The sequence below is a fragment of the Aegilops tauschii genome, chromosome 6, assembly GCF_002575655.3.
Source record: "Aegilops tauschii subsp. strangulata cultivar AL8/78 chromosome 6, Aet v6.0, whole genome shotgun sequence".
Classification (NCBI taxonomy): Eukaryota; Viridiplantae; Streptophyta; class Magnoliopsida; order Poales; family Poaceae; genus Aegilops; species Aegilops tauschii.
In genome coordinates, this window is record NC_053040.3 from 31,323,032 (window position 1) to 31,341,647 (window position 18,616).

The 18,616-nt window shown below is 40.7% G+C and overlaps 1 protein-coding gene across 1 annotated transcript; it reads left to right on the plus strand.

Moving 5' to 3' along the window:
* The first annotated feature begins 12,604 nt into the window (after window positions 1-12,604).
* On the plus strand, window positions 12,605-18,233 carry LOC123494584 (probable proteasome inhibitor). The gene is made up of 5 exons (XM_073500602.1): window positions 12,605-14,339; window positions 14,427-14,455; window positions 14,534-14,591; window positions 14,671-14,748; window positions 18,106-18,233. The coding sequence occupies exons 2-5, from the start codon at window positions 14,446-14,448 to the stop codon at window positions 18,185-18,187; spliced, it is 228 nt and encodes a 75-aa protein (XP_073356703.1). The 5' UTR covers window positions 12,605-14,339; window positions 14,427-14,445; the 3' UTR covers window positions 18,188-18,233.
* Window positions 18,234-18,616: the final 383 nt, after the last annotated feature.

Below are 18,616 nucleotides of genomic sequence, written 5' to 3' on the forward strand. Positions count from 1 at the left end.
TGGTGTCTCCGGCGGAGGCGGCATTGGTGTCTCCTGCGGCGGCGCCATTGGTGTCTCCGGCGGAGGCGGCATTGGTGTCTCCCGCGGCGGCGCCGGCATTGCAGCTTAATGCACCCGGGTGTGGGAAGTATACGCCGGCCGGCACCTCGGCAGCAAGCGGCCCCTCCATCAATTGCACGCCCGCCGTTGGCGGTGCCTCGACATTAGCCGAGCTCGACGCCATCACGGTAACTAATTAAGCCTCTCGGCCGATGACTTCATCTCCTTGCCTTTGACTGGGCATCCCTGACGCCCTACATGTTTTCGCAGGGCGCCGCCAACGTTCCGTGCACTCTCCTGCACTTCGTGAATGACGAGTTGGTCAATGTCGCCAAGGGCAGAATCGTTCAACCAGGCAGCCGCGTATTCCACGGTAATCAGATGCCACCCACCGTTTATAGGGTTCGACTGGTTTGGGGGCTGCCGGGCTTCAACGACATATTACCTCCGTATCGACCCCATGGGGCCGACGAAGATGATGTGATGACCCTCAGCGCCTGCATAAGCTGGCCCATGCTTTGGCCGAAGAGCCAGATTCGTTTGGGGGCAGGGGACACCACCCCACAGACAACACCGCCAGTCATGCCGGCGCCAAGCCATGGCAAGACCCCCGCAATGCTACCGGACATGCCGGACATGCATATGGCGCAGGATCCGGACAAGGATATGGCACAGGATCCGGACGACGATGACGACGGTACATTTACCAACGTCGATAAGTACTTCAACGAACATGGGTACGGTGACGAATTCTTGGGGCGTCCTTCTCAAGAACCCAACCCTGCAAAAGACGATCTAGCTGGTACCGCGGAGAAACCCAATTGCAACAGGCGTCGTCTGGCGTTCAGTTCTCAGGAGACGCCTCCAGCTGCCGCCTTAACCGAGCCTTAAATAGCCGAGGTGCGAAATATTATCAGCCCCAACACACTCAAGAAGGCGGTCTCTGAGCAGAACTTGATCCCATTACAGCACAAGAAGAAGGGACGGAAAAAGAAAGACTAACAAGGGTGTGAGCCAGCCGGCACCGAGCACCTTCACCTAAGGATATCTCGAGGATGGTGCATGTGGCGGGTAGGCCGATGCTACCGACTAATCTGCTCAATGCTGCAACCGATGCTATGCGGAGACTGCATGACAGTGTTCTTTCTTTGGAGAAGCGGCGTCTCTCCGAGAATGATGTGGCATACCCGGTTTTCATGGCCAAGGTGCCAGAGGGAAGGGATTTGTGGATAGCGCCATTGGGGGTACGATCGTCTTGCGGTTTGATGACATCTTCACTATGTTTAACCTTCATCCGCTGCACTACACCTTCGCTCGGCTATTTTCGCTGAGTATGGAGATGCAGATCATTAGAGACAAGACCCCGGACATCGTGATAGTCGACCCCTTCTACATGCATGCCAAGATCATGGGCAGCGCTGGGACCGGCAAGTCGCGAGTTCATACCTCGAAGGCGTCATTCTGGCAAACCCAGATAAGGATAACTTCCTCGTGCCTTACTTTCCCGAGTAAGTCATCCCCTCACCGCCCCGTAACATATGATTTCTTAGATTTCGACCGTTCTTTTTTTTTTCTAACATTCCGTGTTTTGTGTAGTGACACTCATTGCACACTCATCCTCTTAAGCCCGAAATATTCCATGGCCACGTATTTCGATTCAGACCGGCAGTCGAAGAAAGACTACACAAATATCAAGAAAGTTCCTGATGATGTTCTCCCCGGCTACGCCAGATCTGGAAGCACCTTCAGCAGGCCAGTTCGTAGGTACGGCAAGCATGTGTTCACCCACAATATGATGTTCCCCTGCGTCAAGCAACCGCCTGGCGATCAGAAGGATGCCTGCTACGCCCTCCATCACATGCGGGCGATCGTACGGGACCATAATCACCTTCTGCTACCAAATAATCTCAAAGATTGGGCCGCACGCTTGTCGGCAATCCAGGACGCGGACATCAGACAAGAATTCTTTCGCATCCAGTCGGAGTTTGCGGAAATCATCCATCAAGATGTCCTTCGTACCTCGGGGCAGTTCTACCTCAGATATCAACCGTCCAACAGTCAGATAGAAACAACGCTACAAATGCAGGCTGACAACGCCCGCGATTTCATGACCATCACGACAGACGGCGGCTTCATCCACGCTCCGGTCCCTGAGTCGACTCGAAAGTAGTGATGCTATAGTTCTGAAATATCGATTAGCTCATGTTGTAATTAAATTTTAATGAACTTGTATGTCTCTTTGGTTTGGACAGTCGCTCAACTTATATGTAATTGATGCTATTTATTAGTAGGATCATGAATCGTGCTATTAATGTCTTTCTTTTCTCTTCCGATCCTTTTGTTGCATACTTATATATTGCTTATGTATTGTCTGTGAATTGCTACTAACGTTTTGTTCGGCTAGTGCATAGAGATGTCGTCGTATGTCGTGTACAAGGGTAAGGTTCCCGGAGTCTACGACGACTGGGAGGAGTGTCGGAGACAGGTTCACCATTTCAGCGGTAAGAGTTACAAAGGGTACACCACTAGGGCGGAGGCGGAAGCTAGATACGCGCGCTATCTAGCAGGAGAGAGGAGGGAGCGGAGGAGGAACCGGATGAAGACCAGTTTCATCGCGATGATGCTAATCGTGACGACCGCAGCTCTCTTCTATGTGATGGTAGTTTAGATGATCGATATCTACTTGTAATGTGAAGACAAACTCGCTACTCGCGGTCTCGAGACTTGTAATGTTCTAACTTTGTTCGGTCTTTTGAATTCAGAGACTAATATGATGAATTGTATTCGGAGACTAATCTTCTATTGTATTCGATAAATCTGCTATTTATTTGTTGTGCTGTCTATATTCTGTGCAGTAATATATTTTGTAACCTGTGCAAATATCAGAAAAGAAAAAAATAATTCCTAATATTCCTACTAGTGGCACACCACACAACACTTTAGTGGCGCACCGTAATAAACACACTAGTGGCGCACTATCTAGTAGTGCGCCATTAGTAACCCAGAGCACAAGGTAAATATGGCCCCCTGGGAGGCATAGTAATGGCGCACCAGGGGACATACTAATGGTGCACTGCCTGGTACGCCACTACTGTCTGGTATACTAATAGCGCACCAGGGGTGCGCCATTATTATTAGTTACTAATGGCGTGATGATAGTGGCGCACCTGTAGTGCGCCATTAATGGCCAAAACAGGTGCGCCACTAATTAGCCTTTTCCTAGTAGTGAGGTCAGAAGGGAGATGATGGGCGGGGTGGTTCCGTAGATGGGTTTGGAGCGGGGGCACGACCATAACGGCATATGAAATAGGTTAGCAGGTGGAGGCGTGAAGGTGGCTTTGATTTGTAGCTGCTGCTTCTCGTAAACTTCGGGTAGGTGGGTGGAAAATCGGGGATGGATTTGGGGTGGGATTTGAGCTATGAGGTCGGGGTGCAAAGTAGCTAGCCCTTATTGGTGTTAAGGGGTAGCTGCGGCGAGTAAGTTGATCGCTCGAGATGGTGAAAGGGGGATGGAGTCTAGTGGTGGATGGCAAGAGTCGGTACATGGATGTGTTGCGAAGGCACGTAGGGAGGAAAGCGATGGGGTGGGGAGAGGGTAATCTAGCCAGCGGGTAGAGGTCGGGTTGTGGCGGCTGTGGCGATTACCCCACCAGGAGAGCATCGTCGATGGGGAGGAGGGCCTGGGACTCAAAGTTGTTATCTTGGGCGGCAGCCGCGGCCGCTAAATCTGGTGGGTGGCAGGGCCGACTGCCATTGCTTGAGCGCCGTCAAGCACTGCACTTGCCCCGCAAGGAGCATCTGTTGCTTCCCTCATTGGCATGTGAAGACCTCTAGTTGCTTCATGATGAGCTTCATCTGCTCCAAAGCCTTGATCTTGATTTCTTTGCCCGCCATCGTAGATGGACCTGATACCAAATTGGGATGTTCTACTACATACATAACCCACCTCAATTACTAAGAAGTACATAAAAGTAAATGGCAATATTCTTCTCAGCTTTATTTAGAGGGTTCGGTCCTTTTCTAAAGTATACAAAAGACTTGACCAACAATCCAGTACATCTGTTAAAATTCTAATACGGTCTCTAAACTAACTTGACTCTTTGCTAACAAATTTGCTTAATTAACTAGGACACTAATTAAGAGATAAGACACCATGTTTGATGGACTGACCCACATAACATTATTGACTTACCAATGAAACATGATTTTATTTGGTAAAAATAAGAAGTGGGGCAGTTTAATTGGTTTCCAAGGAACTGGATTTGAAAAATTCAATAAAATTGAGGTGGTATGGGGACAGAGCTTACATAGTGAGGTGAGGGGAGTTAGACGAAAATACAACATTAGGCAGACCTTACCATTTTTTAGAAGAGATAAAATTGGAATTATTTTCAGGGTCAAACTTATCTTAATAGGCGGGGAATTCAAATCTAAATTTTAAAACTTAGCTTTACGCTAAATAGTTGTTACCAATAGTGAGGGACAGAACATCCGGTCATTAAACGAATGGAACCCATGGCTTTCTTTTCCTGCTTGCATTGTGGAACTAATGTACCCGTCATTCTAGCCGGAATATAGTAAATTGTAAGTGTCTAATGGGAGTTTAAAGTCTGTCTACTTTGTTCACAAGATGGGAATTAATTAAGTTATATTTTGTTGTGAGATGAAAGAGGAAAGTGACTCTGCAGAGTCCTGAATTGCATTGTAATTGCCAGCCTTTAATTATATATTTAATGTTTTTATTTTTTTTATTCTAGACGAGGTGGAGGTGGGATTTGAGGGTTGGAACAGTATGTACAACTGCTATGCCTTTTTGCACTCCAAGGAGGAGGAGGCCAAGAAGAAGTGCATCTTAATGGAATGTCTAGGGATTGCTGCCTTCCTTGCTTTTAATGCGCGGGATCTTGAGGCACAACACAAGAAACCCTGCAATGTCCACATAAAGTATGTTCCAGTCTTGTTATTATTGTTTTATATCATTCTTACATTCCATGTGCTTTTCTTATTATTACTACTAGAACACCTGTTACTTGCTTCACACGGAAATACGTTTTGTGATCTAAGACATGTACATTATGTGGTAATCTTCATTCAAAAAAATATTTCAGTCGGTAGTGATGATCTTTCCACCTTCCCACTATTTGGTTACTAACAAGTGGGGCTAAATTAGAAATTTGCTTTGCAGCTATACATATTTCAGTTTGCATGTTGATGGTCGGTTTACTCTCTCACCATCGTTGCCACCTCGGCTGACTAAAATATTTGGTAACATAATAACATGAATTGTCAGCCATGCTATTTGAACTCAAGACCTGTTTCTTTGGACATATGATGTATATAACCAACACTGCAGCTTTGCTACACATTCATTTTCTTTTTTATGTGTGGAGACATGTTATATATGTAAAGACTACTGCAATGGTTGAGCTACTGCAATGGGTTTTTGTGCTTTGTTGTACGCACATTCTTTTTTTCAAGTCCCTTCACTTGTACTAACAAGCATTATAGAAACGATGTCGCTATAAGCGGAACAGTATAAATGGTGTAACTAGTAACGATGAGCTAGACTTATATAGCTTGTTTATGAATTCTGCCAACCTGTTAGTGTGCTTGCTCTATTCTACTACGTGATGACTTGGGTTGCTACAAATATCTTAGTATAGAAATGTATTTTGTTCGATTGAGTATGATTTTCTGCACAGGATATGGATATGGATATCCAGTGTGATACAAGGGGCAATAAGTAATACTAAATCTATTTCTAATTTATTTCTTAAGCAAGACCCAGTTCAGCCAAGAGGACAATTTTTCATGTTTAGTTTATCATTATGTAAAATATTTTGGGTACTTGCTCTGTTGACTGGCCTTATGTTGAATAGTGTGGATATTCCAGTTTATAGTTTCAAGTTTTTGACCCTGGTTCCTTGTATACAGTGTGAAGGATTTCTTCTCTGAAGAACAGACCAGGAATTATAAAGATTTGTACAAGAATTTTACGGACTTCATTAATATCCTGAACTTAAGCTTATTGGCTGAATTGAATGGTAAGGATGCTGCTGCCGCCCAGAATCCTAATGTTGAGACCAGTTCGTCAATAAACAGGTATTTCTATGCTGGGTTTTAAACTTGTGGCATGTCCCATCTCCATCTTTGACACTAAAAATCAGACTAAGTTTCTGGTTATCTCATCGCAAACAAACAATCTAGTATACTGCCCTCTGTAATTACTTCCATGTTGCACTTTTACTTGGTTCAAATGAATTAATATCATTATTTAGGGAATTCTGGATTTTATGGTAATATTCTGATGATTTTCCTCCTTTGCCTAAAGTTTAACTTCCAAAGCTTTTCTGTTGTAGCCGACCCCATTTTTTAATAATTCCCTAACACGTGGCCCTTCTCCTTGCAGTTCTGGAAATGTTATGTTCGAAAACCCAAGTACAAGGATAACTGAACCAGCCGGGCAAGCATACCACCATTTGTATTTCCCCTTCTTCTTTTGTGTGGCACTCCTTTTATTCACCTTTTTTGTACTTTCTTGGAACTTCTTCCAGTTCTGAATATGTTCTGTGGGAAAACCGGTTTACAAGGATGATTGAACCTGCCGGGTACGAATACAACCATTTGTATTTCCCTTTCTTCTTTTTTGTGGCACTTCTTTATACACCTTTTTTGTATTTTGTTGTCACTTCTACTTCCAGTTCTGAAAACGATCTGTGGGAAAAACCCAAGTACAAGGCACAACCATTTGTATATCCCATTCTTCTGTTGTGTGGCACTCCTTTATTCACCTTTTTGTACTTTGTGGTTATTTTATTGAGTCCTGTCCAATCTGATTAGAAATCTCTAAGGCTTAGCCACTAGTGAGTCCTTCCTAGTTTTCTTGTACTTCATTCATACCTACACCGCCTTCGATGACAAGCTGAATGTCTTGGAACATACCTTCGGTCCTGATATCAACTGGCCTTGTTCACTTTTCATGGGCATGCATTTCCTTACGCATATTCTATTGCCATCTAATTTTGTACGCATATATATAAGAACATCCTTTTGCTCTATACTTGTACTCTGTCCTGTCCTTTTGCTACATCACGCATATGATTATTTATTTATTTATTTGAAATTAGGTACATGTGCCTGAATTGACACTTTATAGTACTCTGAATTTCCTAAGAATTTTCTTTACAAGTGCACAAACTAGTGTAGGGGCCGGTTCATATCAACTTAATTTCGGTTTTACCAAAATTTGCACTCACTAGCACTCTTTGTAGGATAAATAGGCTACCAGTGAATTGGTTATAGGATATTGATAACGGGGCTAATATTTCCGTTTATGTATTGTGGTACAGGTTGATTTATCCTCCAGTAGCTCCAGTTGATCATGATGACACCTTCGCTGTTCCTGATGTTGGCTTCTACCCTCACAGGTCTATCTCCAACCATAATATACATGTAAAAGCATCGACAGATCAGTTCTTCCGCACATAATTAACCATGTGTCTTATTTTTTGCAGTGGTGGGACAGGTGGTAGTATGCACGTAGGTAATATGTTAACTGAGTATCTGTGGAATCTCTTTACATTTGCTCCTCCGTACTGTCTAACATGGAACCTATTTGCAGGTCCAAATGATCCACGCTTCTTTCCTACAAATCCTTCTACTCCTTTTGGTGACCTTGGGTATGTTCATTTTTCCTTTACTAAATATTCCATTGCAGTATTTGTTCTCTCATAAACAGAATCAAATATTTCATAATAGGAGTGTTCCGCCCGGTAGACGCTATGATCCAATTGGCACGCCCGGTGTTCCAGGATTTGAACCATCTCGCTTTGTGAGGTAAGTTGGCTTTTCTTAACATTTTCTATAGACCCACTTTATGCTTGGCAACCGGTAAGGCTCAAGATGGCCTGTTATTGTATCTGATACTATCGCTTTAGAAAGGTTTGTTGTCTCAAGTAAGAAACAAACCGTTCTTATAGTTCATTTTTTTCGCGTTGATTGCTAACTCACATCCAATGCAACATCTAGCACAATACAAATTTCTATATATTCTAATTTATTTCTTAAGCAAGACCCAGTGCAGCCAAGAGGACAGTTTTGTCGTGTTTAGTTTATCATTATGTAAAATATTTTGGGTACTTGCTCTGTTGACTGGCCTTATGTTGAATAGTTTTGATATTCCAGTTTATAATTTCGAGTTTTTGACCCTGGTTCCTTGTATATAGTGTGAAGGATTTCTTCTCTGAAGAACAGACCAGGAATTATAAAGATTTGCACAAGAATTTTACGGACTTCATTCATATCCTGAACTTAAGCTTATTGGCTGAATTGAATGGTAAGGATGCTGCTGCCGCCCAGAATCCTAATGTTGAGAGCAGTTCGTCAATAAACAGGTATTTCTATGCTCGGTTTTAAACTTGTGGCATGTCCCATCTCCATCTTTGACACTAAAAATAAGACTAAGTTCCTGTTTATCTCATCGCAAACAAATAATCTAGTATATTGCCCTCTGTAATTACTTCCATGTTGCACTTTTACTTGGTACAAATGAATTAATATCATTATTTAGGGAATTTGGGCTTTTATGGTAATATTCTGATGATTATCCTCCTTTGCCTAAAGTTTAACTTCCAAAGCTTTTCTGTTGTAGCCGACCCCATTTTTTTAATAATTCTCTAACACGTGGCACTTCTCCTTGCAGTTCTGGAAATGTTATGTTCGAAAACCAAGTACAAGGATAACTGTACCAGCCGGGTAAGCATACCACCATTTGTATTTCCCCTTCTTCTTTTGTGTGGCACTCCTTTTATTCACCTTTTTTGTACTTTGTTGGAACTTCTTCCAGTTCTGAATATGTTCTGTGGGAAAACCGGTTTACAAGGATGATTGAACCTGCCGGGTACGAATACAACCATTTGTATTTCCCTTTCTTCTTTTTTGTGGCACTTCTTTATACACCTTTTTTGTATTTTGTTGTCACTTCTCCTTCCAGTTCTGAAAACGATCTGTGGGAAAAACCCAAGTACAAGGCACAACCATTTGTATATCCCATTCTTCTGTTGTGTGGCACTCCTTTATTCACCTTTTTGTACTTTGTGGTTATTTTATTGAGTCCTGTCCAATCTGATTAGAAATCTCTAAGGCTTAGCCACTAGTGAGTCCTTCCTAGTTTTCTTGTACTTCATTCATACCTACACCGCCTTCGATGACAAGCTGAATGTCTTGGAACATACCTTCGGTCCTGATATCAACTGGCCTTGTTCACTTTTCATGGGCATGCATTTCCTTACGCATATTCTATTGCCATCTAATTTTGTACGCATATATATAAGAACATCCTTTTGCTCTATACTTGTACTCTGTCCTGTCCTTTTGCTACATCACGCATATGATTATTTATTTATTTATTTGAAATTAGGTACATGTGCCTGAATTGACACTTTATAGTACTCTGAATTTCCTAAGAATTTTCTTTACAAGTGCACAAACTAGTGTAGGGGCCGGTTCATATCAACTTAATTTCGGTTTTACCAAAATTTGCACTCACTAGCACTCTTTGTAGGATAAATAGGCTACCAGTGAATTGGTTATAGGATATTGATAACGGGGCTAATATTTCCGTTTATGTATTGTGGTACAGGTTGATTTATCCTCCAGTAGCTCCAGTTGATCATGATGACACCTTCGCTGTTCCTGATGTTGGCTTCTACCCTCACAGGTCTATCTCCAACCATAATATACATGTAAAAGCATCGACAGATCAGTTCTTCCGCACATAATTAACCATGTGTCTTATTTTTTGCAGTGGTGGGACAGGTGGTAGTATGCACGTAGGTAATATGTTAACTGAGTATCTGTGGAATCTCTTTACATTTGCTCCTCCGTACTGTCTAACATGGAACCTATTTGCAGGTCCAAATGATCCACGCTTCTTTCCTACAAATCCTTCTACTCCTTTTGGTGACCTTGGGTATGTTCATTTTTCCTTTACTAAATATTCCATTGCAGTATTTGTTCTCTCATAAACAGAATCAAATATTTCATAACAGGAGTGTTCCGCCCGGTAGACGCTATGATCCAATTGGCACGCCCGGTGTTCCAGGATTTGAACCATCTCGCTTTGTGAGGTAAGTTGGCTTTTCTTAACATTTTCTATAGACCCACTTTATGCTTGGCAACCGGTAAGGCTCAAGATGGCCTGTTATTGTATCTGATACTATCGCTTTAGAAAGGTTTGTTGTCTCAAGTAAGAAACAAACCGTTCTTATAGTTCATTTTTTTCGCGTTGATTGCTAACTCACATCCAATGCAACATCTAGCACAATACAAATTTCTATATATTCTAATTTATTTCTTAAGCAAGACCCAGTGCAGCCAAGAGGACAGTTTTGTCGTGTTTAGTTTATCATTATGTAAAATATTTTGGGTACTTGCTCTGTTGACTGGCCTTATGTTGAATAGTTTTGATATTCCAGTTTATAATTTCGAGTTTTTGACCCTGGTTCCTTGTATATAGTGTGAAGGATTTCTTCTCTGAAGAACAGACCAGGAATTATAAAGATTTGCACAAGAATTTTACGGACTTCATTCATATCCTGAACTTAAGCTTATTGGCTGAATTGAATGGTAAGGATGCTGCTGCCGCCCAGAATCCTAATGTTGAGAGCAGTTCGTCAATAAACAGGTATTTCTATGCTCGGTTTTAAACTTGTGGCATGTCCCATCTCCATCTTTGACACTAAAAATAAGACTAAGTTCCTGTTTATCTCATCGCAAACAAATAATCTAGTATACTGCCCTCTGTAATTACTTCCATGTTGCACTTTTACTTGGTACAAATGAATTAATATCATTATTTAGGGAATTCTGGATTTTATGGTAATATTCTGATGATTTTCCTCCTTTGCCTAAAGTTTAACTTCCAAAGCTTTTCTGTTGTAGCCGACCCCATTTTTTAATAATTCCCTAACACGTGGCCCTTCTCCTTGCAGTTCTGGAAATGTTATGTTCGAAAACCCAAGTACAAGGATAACTGAACCAGCCGGGCAAGCATACCACCATTTGTATTTCCCCTTCTTCTTTTGTGTGGCACTCCTTTTATTCACCTTTTTTGTACTTTCTTGGAACTTCTTCCAGTTCTGAATATGTTCTGTGGGAAAACCGGTTTACAAGGATGATTGAACCTGCCGGGTACGAATACAACCATTTGTATTTCCCTTTCTTCTTTTTTGTGGCACTTCTTTATACACCTTTTTTGTATTTTGTTGTCACTTCTACTTCCAGTTCTGAAAACGATCTGTGGGAAAAACCCAAGTACAAGGCACAACCATTTGTATATCCCATTCTTCTGTTGTGTGGCACTCCTTTATTCACCTTTTTGTACTTTGTGGTTATTTTATTGAGTCCTGTCCAATCTGATTAGAAATCTCTAAGGCTTAGCCACTAGTGAGTCCTTCCTAGTTTTCTTGTACTTCATTCATACCTACACCGCCTTCGATGACAAGCTGAATGTCTTGGAACATACCTTCGGTCCTGATATCAACTGGCCTTGTTCACTTTTCATGGGCATGCATTTCCTTACGCATATTCTATTGCCATCTAATTTTGTACGCATATATATAAGAACATCCTTTTGCTCTATACTTGTACTCTGTCCTGTCCTTTTGCTACATCACGCATATGATTATTTATTTATTTATTTGAAATTAGGTACATGTGCCTGAATTGACACTTTATAGTACTCTGAATTTCCTAAGAATTTTCTTTACAAGTGCACAAACTAGTGTAGGGGCCGGTTCATATCAACTTAATTTCGGTTTTACCAAAATTTGCACTCACTAGCACTCTTTGTAGGATAAATAGGCTACCAGTGAATTGGTTATAGGATATTGATAACGGGGCTAATATTTCCGTTTATGTATTGTGGTACAGGTTGATTTATCCTCCAGTAGCTCCAGTTGATCATGATGACACCTTCGCTGTTCCTGATGTTGGCTTCTACCCTCACAGGTCTATCTCCAACCATAATATACATGTAAAAGCATCGACAGATCAGTTCTTCCGCACATAATTAACCATGTATCTTATTTTTTGCAGTGGTGGGACAGGTGGTAGTATGCACGTAGGTAATATGTTAACTGAGTATCTGTGGAATCTCTTTACATTTGCTCCTCCGTACTGTCTAACATGGAACCTATTTGCAGGTCCAAATGATCCACGCTTCTTTCCTACAAATCCTTCTACTCCTTTTGGTGACCTTGGGTATGTTCATTTTTCCTTTACTAAATATTCCATTGCAGTATTTGTTCTCTCATAAACAGAATCAAATATTTCATAATAGGAGTGTTCCGCCCGGTAGACGCTATGATCCAATTGGCACGCCCGGTGTTCCAGGATTTGAACCATCTCGCTTTGTGAGGTAAGTTGGCTTTTCTTAACATTTTCTATAGACCCACTTTATGCTTGGCAACCGGTAAGGCTCAAGATGGCCTGTTATTGTATCTGATACTATCGCTTTAGAAAGGTTTGTTGTCTCAAGTAAGAAACAAACCGTTCTTATAGTTCATTTTTTTCGCGCTGATTGCTAACTCACATCCAATGCAACATCTAGCACAATACAAATTTCTATATATTCTAATTTATTTCTTAAGCAAGACCCAGTGCAGCCAAGAGGACAGTTTTGTCGTGTTTAGTTTATCATTATGTAAAATATTTTGGGTACTTGCTCTGTTGACTGGCCTTATGTTGAATAGTTTTGATATTCCAGTTTATAATTTCGAGTTTTTGACCCTGGTTCCTTGTATATAGTGTGAAGGATTTCTTCTCTGAAGAACAGACCAGGAATTATAAAGATTTGCACAAGAATTTTACGGACTTCATTCATATCCTGAACTTAAGCTTATTGGCTGAATTGAATGGTAAGGATGCTGCTGCCGCCCAGAATCCTAATGTTGAGAGCAGTTCGTCAATAAACAGGTATTTCTATGCTCGGTTTTAAACTTGTGGCATGTCCCATCTCCATCTTTGACACTAAAAATAAGACTAAGTTCCTGTTTATCTCATCGCAAACAAATAATCTAGTATATTGCCCTCTGTAATTACTTCCATGTTGCACTTTTACTTGGTACAAATGAATTAATATCATTATTTAGGGAATTTGGGCTTTTATGGTAATATTCTGATGATTATCCTCCTTTGCCTAAAGTTTAACTTCCAAAGCTTTTCTGTTGTAGCCGACCCCATTTTTTTAATAATTCTCTAACACGTGGCACTTCTCCTTGCAGTTCTGGAAATGTTATGTTCGAAAACCAAGTACAAGGATAACTGTACCAGCCGGGTAAGCATACCACCATTTGTATTTCCCCTTCTTCTTTTGTGTGGCACTCCTTTTATTCACCTTTTTTGTACTTTGTTGGAACTTCTTCCAGTTCTGAATATGTTCTGTGGGAAAACCGGTTTACAAGGATGATTGAACCTGCCGGGTACGAATACAACCATTTGTATTTCCCTTTCTTCTTTTTTGTGGCACTTCTTTATACACCTTTTTTGTATTTTGTTGTCACTTCTCCTTCCAGTTCTGAAAACGATCTGTGGGAAAAACCCAAGTACAAGGCACAACCATTTGTATATCCCATTCTTCTGTTGTGTGGCACTCCTTTATTCACCTTTTTGTACTTTGTGGTTATTTTATTGAGTCCTGTCCAATCTGATTAGAAATCTCTAAGGCTTAGCCACTAGTGAGTCCTTCCTAGTTTTCTTGTACTTCATTCATACCTACACCGCCTTCGATGACAAGCTGAATGTCTTGGAACATACCTTCGGTCCTGATATCAACTGGCCTTGTTCACTTTTCATGGGCATGCATTTCCTTACGCATATTCTATTGCCATCTAATTTTGTACGCATATATATAAGAACATCCTTTTGCTCTATACTTGTACTCTGTCCTGTCCTTTTGCTACATCACGCATATGATTATTTATTTATTTATTTGAAATTAGGTACATGTGCCTGAATTGACACTTTATAGTACTCTGAATTTCCTAAGAATTTTCTTTACAAGTGCACAAACTAGTGTAGGGGCCGGTTCATATCAACTTAATTTCGGTTTTACCAAAATTTGCACTCACTAGCACTCTTTGTAGGATAAATAGGCTACCAGTGAATTGGTTATAGGATATTGATAACGGGGCTAATATTTCCGTTTATGTATTGTGGTACAGGTTGATTTATCCTCCAGTAGCTCCAGTTGATCATGATGACACCTTCGCTGTTCCTGATGTTGGCTTCTACCCTCACAGGTCTATCTCCAACCATAATATACATGTAAAAGCATCGACAGATCAGTTCTTCCGCACATAATTAACCATGTGTCTTATTTTTTGCAGTGGTGGGACAGGTGGTAGTATGCACGTAGGTAATATGTTAACTGAGTATCTGTGGAATCTCTTTACATTTGCTCCTCCGTACTGTCTAACATGGAACCTATTTGCAGGTCCAAATGATCCACGCTTCTTTCCTACAAATCCTTCTACTCCTTTTGGTGACCTTGGGTATGTTCATTTTTCCTTTACTAAATATTCCATTGCAGTATTTGTTCTCTCATAAACGGAATCAAATATTTCATAATAGGAGTGTTCCGCCCGGTAGACGCTATGATCCAATTGGCCCGCCCGGTGTTCCAGGATTTGAACCATCTCGCTTTGTGAGGTAAGTTGGCTTTTCTTAACATTTTCTATAGACCCACTTTATGCTTGGCAACCGGTAAGGCTCAAGATGGCCTGTTATTGTATCTGATACTATCGCTTTAGAAAGGTTTGTTGTCTCAAGTAAGAAACAAACCGTTCTTATAGTTCATTTTTTCCGCCCTCATTGCTAACTCACATCAATGCAACATCTAGCACAATACAAATATCTATATACTAGTCGTCAACCCGTGCAACTGCACGGGCTAGTTATTTAAGAACATCGTTTATGTTAAAAAGAACTAATAATGAATTTACATAGTTCGTACTAAGCTTTTAAAAGTTTATTTTCACAACAGAAGAGTTTTTAACGTAACCATACACCTTGATAATATTTGAATGTATTGAAAAGCATGATAGTGTTGTTATTATTAAAAAATAAAATATGCTTATTTTCTTTGACATATGCGAAAAGCTCATGTCAAAACCAAATTTTATGCAGCAAAAGAAGAGCATAGGTCAGTAATGTTTCGGAAACCGAAATGCAAATGTGGGAATATTCAGATGTTAACGAAAAACCACAACAAAACTAAACAATACTTACATGGATATCGGGAGAGCACCATAACGTACATAATCTTGCTATATAACCAAACATGTAAATAAGCATGCCCATGAGTTACTACCGTTCTCATAAGTTCAGAACTACATGGTTTCTTCCTGCATACACAGTTTTATATCCAGATCTTAATTTACCTACGCCCGTTGTTGCACCTCTAGTGTCATATCTACCATGAATCCAGCAGTAGCCGTCACTTGGTGATTTCTCTAATAATCCAAGAGATCAAGTGGAAGTATAATGAGAATGAACAGTATGATTAAATATTCAAATGGTTATACATATCGGATGCATCAAAGTGGACGCTGAAGTGATGATATATATGCACAGAACTTTACAATGTATTAAGAAATTGTACTATATAATAGGAAGAAAGAGAAATTTAGTGGTAGGAAATTGATATAATTTTTCTTAATGGCAAATGTATAGGTGAACTGGAAACATAAAACAAGTTTCAGAAACAATTTTCCTTTTCAACTCGCACCCAAATGTGTGTGGTTTTTGTTTTAGAACAGAGAAACAAAAACCTTGGAGCGGGTAAAGGTACATGTCCTTTCTTTGTTATTCGAGAAATAATAATGTAAAGTAGATATTCAGAATATGTGCACCGACTGGCAACTACTCCTGAGGTAAAATATAGCAATAGGTTTTATCGACTGACGTCTATATATTATAACTTTGCTGCGCGAAGTTCGTGATTCTAGCGTGGAAACAAATGGGATTTTGTCAACGAAATTATTCATAATAATTAAATTATATTTATAATAGAAAAATGATTAGTTTAGTACTTAATGGCTGGGCAGAATGTACATATTTGCACTTGATCGTGGTGTTAGAAAATAAAATGCAGGAAAAAAGAGGTAACAACACACACGTATTAGAGGAGATGCTAGAAGGGCTTCCTGATGAACAAATATATCTCTCCATAGAATTCTGACAGTATAGAGCAACTAAGCATATAAGAGATGACAACATCATCTTCTCTGAACAAAAAATAATAAGAAGCATTCAGTCCAATTTAAGAAAGAGACACATGAGGAATGTGTACACGCTAGTGAGTCCATTATTGTTCAGTTGTTTCCATCTGTTTCATCAAAACTTGATGAAAAAATTGAATGCTGATGACTTGAGAGAAAACGTCCAGAACTTAAGAAATATATCTGATCGTACTAAGGGTGCGATTAGTATCATGTAAGCAAAATATCGTCGGTCCAAATGGCTACTCCAGTTTTTTATTGAGGAAATGTAATATATTACTGTTGAAAGACTATCTATTTGTTATAAGTTCCAACACCTCTTGTTAAAGTCTTCGGGACACAAACAACCATGTTAAAGTTTGAAGAAACTACCCTAAAACAAAAGGGTTGACTAAGCTAGCTATCAGCATTCAGGTACAAAGGAGACATTTTCTGCTAGAACGGTTGACTGACATGGGTAAACCTCAACACAACCTATACCAGGTCATGCACGGGGAAGGTCTGATTTATGTTTAAAATGAAAAAAAAAACCTGTAGCTCTGCTATGACGTGCACACATGCTGTAACCTTGATTGAGGCGCCAATGTTCTGTCCGGCATGTTTTCCCGCAATCAGCTATACCAAATCATTGACATATAGTAAATCGACAACTAAATATGAGGAGGAAACTATGTCGTAATTTTTATTCTTGACATTGCTCTAGTGAATTGGTCATTGGCGGTAATCCTTGTTTCTTAATCATTATCGAACACGAAATTAGAATATAATTTATATCCTCTAGATCTTAAACTCAGGGATGGCTTGAGGATCCAGGGAGGACCATACATTATTGTGTAGTCAGCTAGCTTAGGCTTTTATATACTTTTGTACCTAAGCTATGTAATCTACCTGTGAGGAATACAACAAACACCGTGTATATACGTATCTGTTGCCATCGAGGGATTTCTTGCGTGTGTGTACGTGAGCATCGTCTTTATTTTCCGGCCGGCTGGCCGCCGCTTAAGGCTTCGGGTCGTGGCTCTAGTACAATTTCATAATGTTTGAGTTGAAAACTGGGTTGTACTTATCGTATATGTATAGGACTCTTACCACGACCTGATAAATTCATCTGCTTTATGTTAATGCATGATCTAGTCACGAACTGTGCTGCTGATTGAACAGGCTGTATAGAAGAACAGATCATAGATTCATGGACAATAAATTTCTTGCCTGCTTTGTGAGGAGAGAAGGAGGAACGGATGAGGAGGAGCAGCGCTAGGGTATTCATTGGTGGGGTTTTTTAGGTGGTGCATGGGAGAGGTTGGTTGGGGGAGGGAGATCGAGGGAAAAGGAGACTGCAGGAGATGGTTTTTTTTTTTTTTTGCTGATGAAGATGCATGAACGTGGGATAGGAGATCTTTTTCTTTTTTTTTTAATTAAACCTGGGGCAGGTGTTGAGGACTCCTTGAGGCATGTTAACGTGGGACATGAGTTTTTTTATAGAACGTGGGACAGAACTTGAGGACTCCTTGAGGCATGCATCCAACGGTGGTAGATAATTAATTCAACGATCAGACAGCTAGTTTCCTTAGTTTCCAAGGATTAACGTGAAGCCTCGTATAGTGCCTCCGATTAGTAAATATAAGATAAGATTCTTGCGTCATGGAAGTCATTTAACAGTTCACTAACATATAATCGAAACAATTATGCTTATTCCTGGTTGCATCCTCCTGGGGTTTAGGGGTGGTCACTGGCTGAAACTCTGATGAACAGCTGATGCCAACCTCCTGGTTTTCTGTTGACGCAGGCATTCGAGGCATTCAAGTCCTTCAGGTGGAAGCACTCACCCAGACCTTGAGTTCTTCCAGCAAGGCCCAGACTTCTTGTGAGACTATTCTTCATGCCCACCTGCACCCTGTGCTGAATGACTCTGCTTTGTTTCTGCTGTCCTCGATCGTGAACGCATTGCGGCACCAATCTGCTATGTATCACAAATTGTGGTTTAAAAAGACTCTGCTTGTGCTTGAGAACATGAATGTAAACTACCGTATGGCTGTATTCCCCTTCCAAACCATGCTTTGTCACATTCGACTGTACAATTGTATGTGGAGCTGTCTTCGTACCCCTCTGTGGTTCTTATCTTATAGCTAAACTATTGCTGCAATGTCAGTCTTGTCGCCCTCTAGTAGGCTCAAAATTTGATCCTAGTTTCTCCATATGCAGTATCACCACAAATATTTCTGCAATGTCTTGTTGCCACTCACCCTCGCTCTCGTACCATCATCATTGCCGGCGCACCAAGACTCCTGCTTGGTAGC

What these genes read in the sequence shown, in the direction of transcription:
- LOC123494584 (XM_073500602.1), top strand. An exon ending in ACTCCTTTTGGTGACCTTGG is followed by an intron (nt 14,592 to 14,670) that starts GTATGTTCATTT and finishes ATTTCATAATAG; the next exon opens with GAGTGTTCCGCCCGGTAGAC. An exon ending in GAACCATCTCGCTTTGTGAG is followed by an intron (nt 14,749 to 18,105) that starts GTAAGTTGGCTT and finishes CTGTTGACGCAG; the next exon opens with GCATTCGAGGCATTCAAGTC.